General features: G+C 41.4%; 2 protein-coding genes across 3 annotated transcripts; both read right to left on the reverse strand.

The window, feature by feature from the left end:
- Positions 1–169: 169 nt before the first annotated feature.
- Positions 170–7,704, reverse strand: LOC106570375 (serine/arginine-rich splicing factor 10). Of its 2 annotated transcripts, XM_014142624.2 has the most exons (6): positions 7,514–7,704; positions 6,742–6,846; positions 5,728–5,831; positions 5,320–5,497; positions 5,152–5,208; positions 170–1,937 (listed from the first exon to the last, which is right to left on the reverse strand). In XM_014142624.2, the coding sequence occupies exons 1-6, from the start codon at positions 7,576–7,578 to the stop codon at positions 1,649–1,651; spliced, it is 798 nt and encodes a 265-aa protein (XP_013998099.1). In that variant the 5' UTR covers positions 7,579–7,704; the 3' UTR covers positions 170–1,648. The 2 variants fall into 2 exon arrangements, with proteins under 2 accessions (XP_013998099.1, XP_013998101.1); XM_014142626.2 differs by lacking the exons at positions 6,742–6,846; positions 7,514–7,704 and adding an exon at positions 6,225–6,444 and having other exon boundaries at positions 5,728–5,830.
- Positions 7,705–10,079: 2,375 nt separating this feature from the next.
- On the reverse strand, positions 10,080–12,583 carry LOC106570395 (fatty acid-binding protein, liver). The gene is made up of 4 exons (XM_014142657.2): positions 12,428–12,583; positions 12,141–12,313; positions 10,457–10,546; positions 10,080–10,244 (listed from the first exon to the last, which is right to left on the reverse strand). Exons 1-4 carry the CDS (start codon positions 12,492–12,494, stop codon positions 10,194–10,196), a joined length of 381 nt encoding a protein of 126 aa, XP_013998132.1. The 5' UTR covers positions 12,495–12,583; the 3' UTR covers positions 10,080–10,193.
- Positions 12,584–12,587: the final 4 nt, after the last annotated feature.

A 12,587-nucleotide genomic window follows, 5' to 3' on the forward strand; every position in this document is an offset into this window, starting at 1 on the left:
AGGGAACATCAAATAAAATATGATTGGTCACGTACACACATTTTGCAGATGTTATCATGGGTGTAGCTAAATGCTTATGTTCCTAGCGCCAACAGTGCAGCAATAGAGGCGCAACAATGAACAAACTAGTAAATCAGGTGATAAATGAGCTTAAAAGGTGACTGGAATATGACTTCAAGCATTTATTACTCAAGAAAATACAGTTGCATATACAGTAGAGCATAACTGACATATTTGGAAGGAAGACTACACTTGAGTTGTTTTAGGAAAGAACAAGCATATAGAATAATAGAAGCCATCACAAGCCATCATGGGAACCGTTTAGCAAAGTATGGAGTATTAACAAAGTGAAGGATCAAGGTCCTGAAATGTCAAACATACAGAAGGCCATGTACAAACCATCGCCAACTTGATCAAATTTAGAAATCTTCAGAGTTGATATGAGGCTACTGACATGAATTATGAACTACCAGAATTTATCAAATCAAATAGGACAAGCCAATGTAACATGGGCCTGTCTATCGCTGAACAAATCGTAAACAAATGTTGGTAGAAAATGAACTGTGCTACCGTAGTGGCTTGTGGCTCTTTCACAGGCCGGGGCTACGTTTCACTAGGAAACAAACAGAACCAAAGTAAAGTTTTCGTTGCAAAACGTTTTCCGTTTGGAGTAAACTTTTTGGACTAATGATTACACCCCAGGTAACTTACACTTCAAGCATACCAACTGAAAGCTGGGGCCTAATGTACTTGACAAGAAAGTGAAGGTAAGGATTTTAGCGACAACGGCAGGGATTCAATCCGATTACCGCTTTTCAAGGCAATGTTCCCGCATTCACGGTAAACAATGATTGGATTGAATCACGGGACTTGATCTTGGCCTATACAGTACTTCTAGCCCTGTCTTCTGAAAGGCATAACACTTATACACTGACTGCACAAAACATTAGGAATACCAGCTCTTTCCACGAGACTGACCAGGTGAAAGCTATGATCCCTTATTGATGTCACTTGTTAAATCCACTTCAAATCAGTGTAGATGAAGGGGAGGAGACAGGTTAAAGAAGGATTTTTAAGCCTCAAGATAATTGAGACATGGATTGAGTATGTGTGCCATTCAAGGGATGAAGATTTAAGTGCCTTTGAATGGGGTATGGTAGTAGGTGCCAGGCGCACCGGTTTGAATGTATCAAGAACTGCAATGTTGCTGGGTTTTTCACACAACTGTTTCAAGAATGGTCCACCATCCAAAGGACATCCAGACAACTCCAAGCATTGGAGTCAACATGGGCTAGCAACACTTTGTAAAGTCCATGCCCCGATGAATTGAGGCTGTTCTGAGGGTAAAAAGGGGGGTGTAATTCAATATTAGGAAGCAATTCCTAATGTTTCGTACACTCAGGGAATTGGATATAATGACTAGAAATGGAGGGTGTGTAAATATAAAAAAGGTGACATTTCTGGGACTGATTTAAACAGGATATCGTGTTTCTCTTTTGTCATCCATTCAATTTTTTTTTTTTTAAAGCTAAAAACTACAAAGGAAGATCATTTCCCCAAACCAACCAACAACCGTTCCATGAACATTCAATTATCCAGCAAGCCATTTTGGACACAACTACAGTCAAAAGGATCCAACAAATATGTTTTAGTGTCCCCCTGACTTGCGCCCAGTCCAGGACCTGGAGCGAGAACGGGACCGTGAGAGGGAGCGAGAATGCGAGCGGGATGGGGAGCGCATACGAGACGACGCAACGTCCTGCGGCTCATAGCCACCGGGTGCTGGGTGGAAGTCGCTATCTCGTGGGCTCAGGGACTTAGAGCGGGAACGAGACCTTCCTCTGGACTCCCTCTGGGCCCTGGATCTGGAGTGAGAAGGGGAGCGGGATTGGCTGTGAGGGGAATGCCCAGGGGGGGGTCGTCGGTGGGGTCGGTGCCTGTATGAAGAACAAACCATTGGATTATTACACTGAACAAAAATATAAAACTAAGGTTTTACTGAGTTACAGTTCATATAAGGAAATCAGACAATTGAAAGTAATTCATTAGGCCCTAATCTATGAACTTCACATGACTGGGAATACAGATATTATTCTGTTGGTGCAAAGGGTCAAACTTTCCGGTAAATTTACGTACATTTTCCATGGGAAGTTAACTTCTTTGGGATAGGGGGCAGTATTTTCACGGCCGGATAAAAAACGTACCCGATCTAAACTGGTTACTACTCTTGCCCAGAAACAAGAATATGCATATAATTAGTAGATTTGGATAGAAAACACTAAAGTTTCTAAAACTGTTTGAATGGTGTCTGTGAGTATAACAGAACTCATATGGCAGGCCAAAACCTGAGAAGATTCCATACAGGAAGTGCCCTGTCTGACAATTTGTTGTCCTTCTGTTGCATCTCTATCGACATTACAGCATCTGTGCTGTAACATGACACTTTCTAAGGCTTCCATTGGCTCTCTAAAGCCGCCAGAAAGTGGAATGGTGTGTCTGCTGTCTCTGGGCAAAGTACAGCAGCAGAGTTTGTAAGTGGTCAGCCTGGGGACAGTGAGACTGAGATGCGCGGTCACGAGACTTAATTTTTTTCTTTCAGCCTTTGAATGAATACAACATTGCCCGGTTGGAATATTATCGCTATTCTACGAGAAAAATAGCATAAAAATTGATTTTAAAACAGCATTTGACATGCTTCTAAGTACGGTAATGGAATATTTTGAAATTTGTTGTCACGAAATGCGCTCGCGTGTTACCCTTCGGATAGTGACCTGAACGCACAAACAAAGCGGAGGTATTTGGATATAACTATGGATTATTTGGAACCAAAACAAAATTTTTGTTGAAGTAGAAGTCCTGGGAGTGCATTCTGACGAAGAACAGCAAAGGTAATCCAATTTTTCTAATAGTAATTCTGAGTTTAGTGAGCCCCAAACTTGGTGGGTGTCAAATTAGCTAGCCTGTGATGGCCGAGCTATGTACTCAGAATATTGCAAAATGTGCTTTCGCCAAAAAGCTATTTTAAAATCTGACATAGCGTTTGCATAAAGGAGTTCTATATCTATAATTGTTATGTTTTTTTGTGAACGTTTATCATGAGTAATTTAGTAAATTCACCGGAAGTTTTCGGTGGGTATGCTAGTTCTGAACATCACATGCTAATGTAAAAAGCTGTTTTTTGATATAAATATGAACTTGATTGAACAAAACATGCATGTATTGTATAACATAATGTCCTAGGAGTGTCATCTGATGAAGTTCATCAAAGGTTAGTGCTGCATTTAGCTGTGGTTGGGTTTATGTGACATATATGCTTGCTTGGAAAATGGCTGTGTGATTATTTGTGTCTATGTACTCTCCTAACATAATCTAATGTTTTGCTTTCGCTGTAAAGCATTTTTGAAATCGGACAATGTGGTTAGATTAACGAGATTCTTATCTTTAAAATGGTGTAAAATAGTTGATTGTTTGAGAAAATTGAATTGTGGTATTTTAGTTGGTTTTGTATTTCGCGCCGTGCGATGCCATTGGCTGTTGGCTAGGGGTTTCGCAGGCGGAACGGGGTTCCGCTAGCGGAACGTCTGTCCTCAACAGGTTAAGCCAAGGAATTTTGCTTAAATTCATTTAAGAAAAGTTCTACACCCGTTCATACAAGTCAATCCAGAGCATCCCAAACATGCTCAACGGGTGACATATGCAGGCCATGGAAGAACTGGGACATTCAGGAATTGTATACAGATCCTTGCCACATGGGGTTGTGCATTATGAGGCGATGGCAGCGGATGAACGGTACAACAACGGGTCTCAGGATCTAGTCACAGTATCTATGTAAAATTACATTGATAAAATGCAATTGTGTTCATTGTCCTTAGCTTATGCCTGCCCATACCATAACCTCACTCCGTTCACAACATTGACATCAGCAAACCGCACGCCCACACGACGCCATACACGCTGTCTGCCATCTGCCCAGTACAGTTGAAACTGGGGTTCATCAGTGAACAGCACACTTCACCAGTGTGCCAGTGGCTATTGAAGTTGAGAGTTTGCCCACCGAAGTCTGTTACGACGCCGAACTGCAGTCAGGCCAAGACCCTGGTGAGGACGACGAGCGAGCAGATGAGCTTCCCTGAGACGGTTTCTGACAGTTTGTAAAGAAATTCTTGGGTTGTGCAAACCCAGTTTCATCAGCTCTGGGAAGCTGGTCTCAGACGATCCCGCAGGTGAAGAAGCCGGATGCGAAGGTCCTGGACTGGCGTGGTTACACGTGGTCTGCGGTTGTGAGGCCGGTTGGAACCACTGCCAATTCTCTAAAACGACATTGGGGCGGCTTATGGTAGAGAAATTAAGATTCAGCTCCGGTGGACATTCCTGCAGTCAGCATGGTAATTGCACGCTTCCTCAAAACTTGAGACATCTGTTGCATTATGCTGTGTGACAAAACTGCACATTTTAGAGTGGCCTTTTATTGTCCCCAGCACAAGGTGCACCTGTGTAATGATCATGCTGTTTAATCAGTTTCTTGATATGCCACACCTGTCAAGTGGATGGATTATCTTGGCAATTGAGAAATGCTCACTAACAAGGATGTAAACAAATTTGTGCATATGGAAAACTTCTGGGATCTTTTATTTCAGCACATGTAACACGGGACCTAACACTTTACATGTTGCGTTTAGATTTTTGTCCAGTGTATAATCCCTTCCACTGATGGAGGACAGCAAAAGTAACAGAAGATTACAGCCATCCAATGATTAGTAAGTATAGAAAGTGCCCAGAATGTGTTTCATTGTCAGGGGTTCAGCTGTTAATGGGACACTTAAGGATTTTGGCAATGAAGCCCTTTATCTACTTCCTCAGAGTCAGATGAACTTGTGGATACCATTTGTATGTCTCTGCATGCAGTTTGAAGGAAGTTGCTAACTAGCATTAGTGTAATTGACGAAGTCTACAGGAAGAGCTAGCATGCTAACTGTTCCTATAGACTTCCAGTCGTTGCGCTAACACTCGTTAACATTGGCTAGCGAGACTACCTCTTACTTCCTTCATACTGGACGCAGAGATATAAAAATTGTATCTTTGAGTTCATCTGACTCTGGGGAAGTAGATAAATGGCTTCATTGCCATAATCTCAGAGTATCAAGAACCTACCTGTTGTTTTCCGGACTCCTGCTTCTTCCTGTACCGCCGTACATCCTTCCACGAGAGCTGGGTAACAAAACGTCAATCAGAATGTAATCAATAGACTGCAAAGCTTATACAAAATGTAACAATCTTATTTGAAGCATGCTAGCTGGAGAACACTGGAAAGGCCCTTACTCTCTGGGACTCTCAGAGCGTCTGGGCCGGCGATCGTAGGATGGGCTGCGTGACCTGCGTCTTTGGTAGCTACGGCTGCGAGAGCGCCTACGACGGCTGTCCCGATCATAATCCCGATCATCATGCCGCGAAGAGCTGCGCGAAGATCCCCCCTCCTTTCCTTTCATCTGATTGGGTGCTGTGATGGAAAAAAGGGGGTTTGGGAGAAGAGAGAAACCCACCAAGCAAACAAAGTACGTAGTGGTTTAGCTTTCCTTGAAAGGTATTGCAGTTGTACCACGTGAGATATAAAACATGTATTTGAATTTACAGCTGAAAGTAACATCAGTAAATCGCGAACAAGAAATTCTGCTTGATACTGTACAGTGTTACTTCATGAAACACAGGACATTTGTGAAACTGCCTTACTCTTTCGGTCTCCCTGCGCAAACTGGATTTCAATCTGTCGGCCACACACCCACTTCCTGTCCAGGTTGTGAAGAGCATCTTCAGCATCGCGCACATCTTCAAACTTGCTGAGCTGTTAAGGTTCTTACCCGTGGTCTTATGTGGCTACATTCTTTTCAGCAATACTGTTGTAATACAATGTATCCTCTGCCACTTAATCGAAATGGAAGCCATATTGGCTGACAGCATAAAGCAAAGCTTAGGTTCTGGAACACATTTGTTATGAGAATGTTGGGTTCTTCTCAAGATTGAAGATGAGCAAACATGTTTCAATAATATGTCTCTTATTTGATGGCTGGCACTGAGGAATCAATACCGCTTCAGTTTCAAATTATATTATCGAATGCAAAATAAGAGTAACAATTTCTTAGTTCAATTAAGAATCAAATTTTCACATTGGCTATTTATTGATTGATTTTCATGTAATATTTGTTGATTCATTTTTTTGGGGAGGATACAAAATAATTCAGGTTTGTTACCTTAAACATGCTTGACTTTGACTTTCATCTTGATCTTTATGCTCTTTAATCGCCTCCCAGAAGAACTTGGGTTTCCTGCTTGTCTTTGCCCTTTAACCTCTTCCCTTTTCCTCTTTCTTTTGACGACATATCCAAGCCTCGACTCCGTCCCCTCTTTTTCCTCTTCAAGCTTTAAATTCTCTTTCTTTTTCAATCTTTCCCTCTCTCTGTTTCTTGCATCCTGGCGGTCTTTTGCTGCTTGTCTTTAGATCTACTCTACACCGGACATTCTTACTCTTTCTCCAGGCTCCACAACAACTGGATGCCTTTACATTTTCTGGGGCAACAGAGAAATGTAAGTTAGATATTAAAAAGTACTTCAGTGTGTACATACAGAATGCAAAGTCACAGCAATTTCTGAGAGAAAACATGTTATCATTTTACAACATTCAAAATTATGCAAATGATAAGAGAAAAGACAGATTTCATAATTCTCACTTTAGAAGGGAAAGGATATTGAATATATGCAAATCCTCTTGGTCGGCGTGAATAGAAGTCAAGTGGAATGTAGACGTCTACTACTGGCCCATAACGACCAAACTCACGGCGCAAATCCTCAGGCCTGAATACCGTAGAGGATAGAAATGTCACTTCAATGACCAGGAGGAAAAGTAGCACCACCAAAGGAGCCATTGACAGACTGGTGGCTTCTGTTGGGCAATATGATGCCACTTCTTTGCATGAAAACTGACACAATTTAAACTTTGAGTCTATGCATAACTTACACACTCTGAAATGTACCTTACATCCATGAATGGATAACGTTAATAGAACAATCAACGTGTGTAGGCCTATATAGTGTTCTCTTTGCAAACAAAATACCTTACGGATAGGCCAACTAACATCCCCCCCTATACTAGTCATATTTTTTTTGCCATTTATATTATAATTTTCTTAAACTATGTAGTAGGGTAACGTTCACAACTGTTTTTAAACGTAAGTGTGGACCGGGAGCTACAGCTAACGTTAGCTAGCTTATTAGGACGATTGAAACAGAAGTTTGTCCAAATGTTGCTGGTTAGTATTTTTTTCTTGGTTTATGACTTGAGTTTAGCCATCTGTGGGTCTACCTTGCACGACTAAGGTCAAGCCACAATCGTCTTTGATCAGGCAGAAGCGCGTGGCTAGCAGACTAGCGTTTGCCTAATGACGTAATCTTGGGGTGTAGAATTCTGACCTTATTTGACTGCAAGGAACTGGGGCCTGCATATGTTCAAATATGGACTCACCTGGATTCATCGGAAATGTTTCTGATGAAAAGAGATGTATTTGGAGGTCTCAAATATCTGGCCATGCTAAAAATATAAAGCAAGAATGCAGCTTTACATCAAATATTTTCGCTCTCTGTTTTGGGTTTAAGAGAAAAGTATTTCTAGCAATGCAGCTACGTGGAAAACCGAATGCGCAGGCGCATACTTTACTTCGCGGATTCGTGAAAGCACGAAAATAAATGTAGCGCCATCTACTGTTATGGTGCGTTATCACACCATGCAGAGGAAGCATGACGTATAAAGAACGGAACTCTCAGGCAAAACACAAATTGGTGGTTTTGTTACCAATCCGACTATTACATAGGCTACCTATCATTATGATGTAAACTCCATGTAGTTTGGACATAACCTTTGAAAATGATCTGAACATCTAGAAACATGAACTGGTTGCATTTGACCATTGTTATTTTTTTCTCCATTAGTGCATTATTTTGTCATGACATTTAGTCATCAAAGTCTGGCATTCTCTGGATTGATGGTGCTTTCAAGACAACTGGGAACACGGGAAAATAAAACTTGAATCATGACATCAGTGAGCTTCAGGTCGGAGCTCTAGAAAGACGCCCGAGTTCCCGACTTGGAATTCCAAGTTGGATGACTGTTCAAAACCTATTTTCCGAGTTGGAGTTCCCAGTTGTTTTAAACGTGGCAGAAGTCATGCTGGATTGACAGCATGCCCAATGTACTCAACCTTTTCTGGCCCATGGTGTTGTGTGTGAATGCTTATCCTTTTAAGCATGGCCCTTAAACACAGACTTGGACCACACACCCTCGCCACCGAATAACAGGCAGGGGAAGAAAAACAGTGATTGCTTTGCAACGCTTGCAGTTTTTTCTTTCTTTCTTTTTTATTTCACCTTTATTTAACCAGGTAGGCTAGTTAAGAAAAAGTTCAGTTACAACTGCGACCTGGCGAAGATAAAGCAAAGCAGTGCGACACAAACAACAACACAGAGTTACACTTGGAATAAACAAACATACAGTCAATAACACAATAGAGAAAAAAATGTCTATGTACAGTGTGTGCAAATGAGGTAAGTTAAGGGAGGTAAGGCAATACATAGGCCATAGTTGTGAAATAATTACAATTAGCAATTAAACACTGGAGTGATAGATGTGCAGAAGATGAATGTGCAAGTAGAGATACTGGGGTGCAAAGGAGCAAAAAAATAAATAACAGTATGGGGATGAGGTATTTGGATGGGCTATTTACAGATGGGCTATGTACAGGTGCAGTGATCTGTGAGCTGCTCTGACAGCTGGTCACTTAAAGTTAGTGAGGGAGATATGGGTCTCCAGCTTAAGTGATTTTTGCAATTCGTTCCAGTCATTGGCAGCAGAGAACTGGAAGGAAAGGCAGCCAAAGGAGGAATTGGCTTTGGGGGTGACCAGTGAAATATACCTGCTGGAGCGCGTGCTACGGGTGGGTGCTGCTATGGTGAGCAGTGAGCTGAGATAAGGTGGGGCTTTACCTAGCAAAGACTTATAGATGACCTGGAGCCAGTGGGTTTGGCGACGAATATGAAGCGAGGTCCCACCAACGAGAGCATACAGGTCGCAGTGGTGGGTAGTATATGGGGCTTTGGTGACCAAAACCCAATCAGTTGGCCACTGATTTCCAACTTGTTGTGTAATGTTTAAATCCAATGGCCGATGAGCACCGATACGTTTTATCTATAAATTATTTTCATATGACAAGGATTTTCCAGTAGATTGTCAATGTGATTCATGATGATAACGGCTTGTCTAGGTAGATAGCTAAGATTTTGAAAGTATGATGTTGACATGATCTGTCCAAAAAAAGCTATGGTAGATATAACGTGATTTGACGTGATCTTATCTGTGGCGAATGACGTTGACTTCTTGGATGGGCACTTCTAATGTAAATGTATGGCAGCACCCAAGGGGGCTCGAACTTTCTAGCTCGCCCTGTATATTTTGCTGCGGCGTAGTGTCCCCATGAGTGACAGAACACTGAGCCTATCACGGCGCAACTAGAGAAGATTACCAAAGCCTGCACTCTGTATTTTCCGCTGGCTTCCCCTCCACCACAGAAAGCACTGAGCTAGGCAGTTAGTGTGAATTCAGTCACAAATGTTGATTGGTATAATGTAAAATGCCTCTCCTCTAAATTGTTCTTGTCTGTGTTCTTGCTTTACAGGATGAAGATGACGATGTGACCATGAGTTTTTGCTTTCCCCCATTGGGATTCCTTGAAATTGTTGAGGAATTTTATTTTATTTCTTTTTTTAAATTATAAAATCCAGACAAAATATGAAATGAACACAAGAGATTTTGAACTGGTCATTGTTGTCTACATTTGCTAGTTAATGATGAAGTAAAAATATGATCCCACAAGTTTACATTTGTTTCTGAGTACTACAATGATTGCAGATTATTCAATAACCACAAGCTGGCAGGAAAAGCTATCTGTTTTGTATTGGTTTTGTTAGGGAAGTACATTTGCTTTGGGGCTTTTAAAATTCATGTGTCTAAATTAGACATAAAATGAGCAGATGCAATGTTGAGTCTTTTATAATTTTAATGTAATATTTTATAGCTATTATATTACCTGAGATAAAAGGTCATTTAAATTAATTAATTGAAAATGTAATCCTTGTCTCTGTGGCTTTAGAGATCAGACTCTCTTGCTTATCCTGGTGAGGGTTGTAGAGGCCGCAGTGATAGTCTGAAAAAAATGGGAAAGAGGACAGTCACTAACACAGAACAACATGAATGAACAACCACAGATTGAATCAGGCTGGCAATTCATTGTAATTTCTTTTTTGAGGGGCAGTGCTACTGTAATTGGAGACCAACTGTTAGGACATTAGGACAAAGTGCATCCAATTAAGTGTATTTTACTGCATTAAAATATAAAAGTGGAGGGATGCCCTTTACCTCAACCATGTTCTCCCCTTGGATTTCTCGGATGTGGGAGAACTTCTCTGTATCGCAGATGAGCTTCCCATCCTCCAGTCTGGCAGTACACTATGGGTCAGAGAGTAAACACAAAACACTCACACACCCTGCTGCAGCTGCACCTATGTCTACACTACCGTTCAAAAGTTTGGGGTCACTTAGAAATGTCCTTGTTTTCCATGAAAACGTACATGAAATGAGTTGCAAAATGAATAGGAAATATAGTCAAGACGTTGACAAGGTTATAAATAATGATTTTTAATTGAAATAATAATTGTGTACTTCAAACTTTGCTTTCGTCAAAGAATCCTCCATTTGCAGCAATTATAGCCTTGCAGACCTTTGGCATTCTAGTTGTCAATCTGAAGAGATTTCACCCCATGCTTCCTGAAACACCTCCCACAAATTGGATTGGCTTGATGGGCACTTCTTACGTACCATACGGTCAAGCTGCTCCTACAACAGCTCAATAGGGTTGAGATCCGGTGACTGTGCTGGCCACTCCATTATAGACAGAATACCAGTTGACTGCTTCTTCCCTAAATAGTTCTTGCATAGTTTGGAGGTGTGCTTTGGGTCATTGTCCTGTTGTAGGAGGAAATTGGCTCCAATTAAGCACCATCCACAGGGTATAGCACGGCGTTGTAAAATGGAGGGATAGCCTTCCTTCTTCAAGATCCCTTTTACCCTGTACAAATCTCCCACCACCCAAGAACCCCCAGACCATCACATTGCCTCCACCATGCTTGACAGATGGCATCAAGCACTCCTCCTGCATCTTTACATTTTTTCTGTGTCTCACAAATATTCTTCTTTGTGATCCAAACACCTCAAACTTAGATTTATCTGTCAATAACACTTTTTCCCAATCTTCCTCTGTCCAGTGTCTATATTCTTTGGCCCATCGTAATCATTAATTTTTTTGGCCGGTGTGAGACGTGGCTTGTTCTTTGCAACTCTGCCTAGAAGGCCAGCATCCCGGAGTCGCCTCTTCACTGTTGACGTTGAGACTGGTGTTTTGAGGCTACTATTTAATAAAGCTTCCAGTTGAAGACTTGTGTCTGTTTCTCAAACTAGACACTAATGTACTTTTCCTCTTTCTCAGTTGTGCACCGGGGCCTCCCACTCCTCTTTCTATTCTGGTTAGAGCCAGTTTGCGGTGTAGTACGCAGCGAGGGACACAGCAAGTACAAGGGAGTAGTACACAGCGCTGTACGAGATCTTCAGTTTCTTGGCAATTTCTCGCATGGAATAGCCTTCATTTCTCAGAACAAGAATAGACTGACGAGTTTCAGAAGAAAGTTATTTGTTTCTGGCCATTTTGAGCCTGTAATCCAACCCACAAATGCTGATGCTCCAGATACTCAACTAGTCTAAAGAAGGCCAGTTTTGTTTCTAATGATCAATTAGCCTTTTAAAATGATAAACTTGGATTAGCAAACACAACGTGCCATTGGAACACAGGAGTGATGGTTGCTTTTCTTTCAAAATCAAGGACATTTCTACGTGTCCCCAAACTTTTGAACGGTAGTGTATATCAAACTAGAGCAAAGGAGATGGACACATAGCACCATGCAAATAAACAAAGCTTTGTGATGCTCTTCACACTCTCATGGCCATAGTTCCATGCACGTCACATACAATTTCATGATTGATAAATGACCTTAAACTTTCTCCCATCCATGGCAGTGATTTCTGCCTCCTTCCCTATAGTGAATGAGTTGGTGACAGTACGGAGGGGAGTCTCAACTCTGATGGTGAAGTCGTCACCCTTCTGCTCAATTATTGTCGTTGGCTTGACACCCTTGATCATTTTGATCAACATCTCAGGGACAGCTGAAGAACATAATTGCGACATAAAACATAACCATTATTGACAAAGTTCTAGAACACAATACTGCCATTGAACACACTCTGAGATTGTTGTAAGAAATGTATGTGAGTTCTCACCCATTGCTTTAAGAAACTCTTCATGGTTCTCCTGACTGTGGATTTTCCATTTTCCATTAAATGCCATGTCCAGCTCAGTATTGGGATTAGCAGCAGGCAGTTGTTCAAACTAAAGGCAAATTAATGATAAGTCCAAAGGTTGTGACAAGTGTCTTTATTA

This window comes from Salmo salar, chromosome ssa14 (assembly GCF_905237065.1).
Source record: "Salmo salar chromosome ssa14, Ssal_v3.1, whole genome shotgun sequence".
Lineage (NCBI taxonomy): Eukaryota > Metazoa > Chordata > Actinopteri > Salmoniformes > Salmonidae > Salmo > Salmo salar.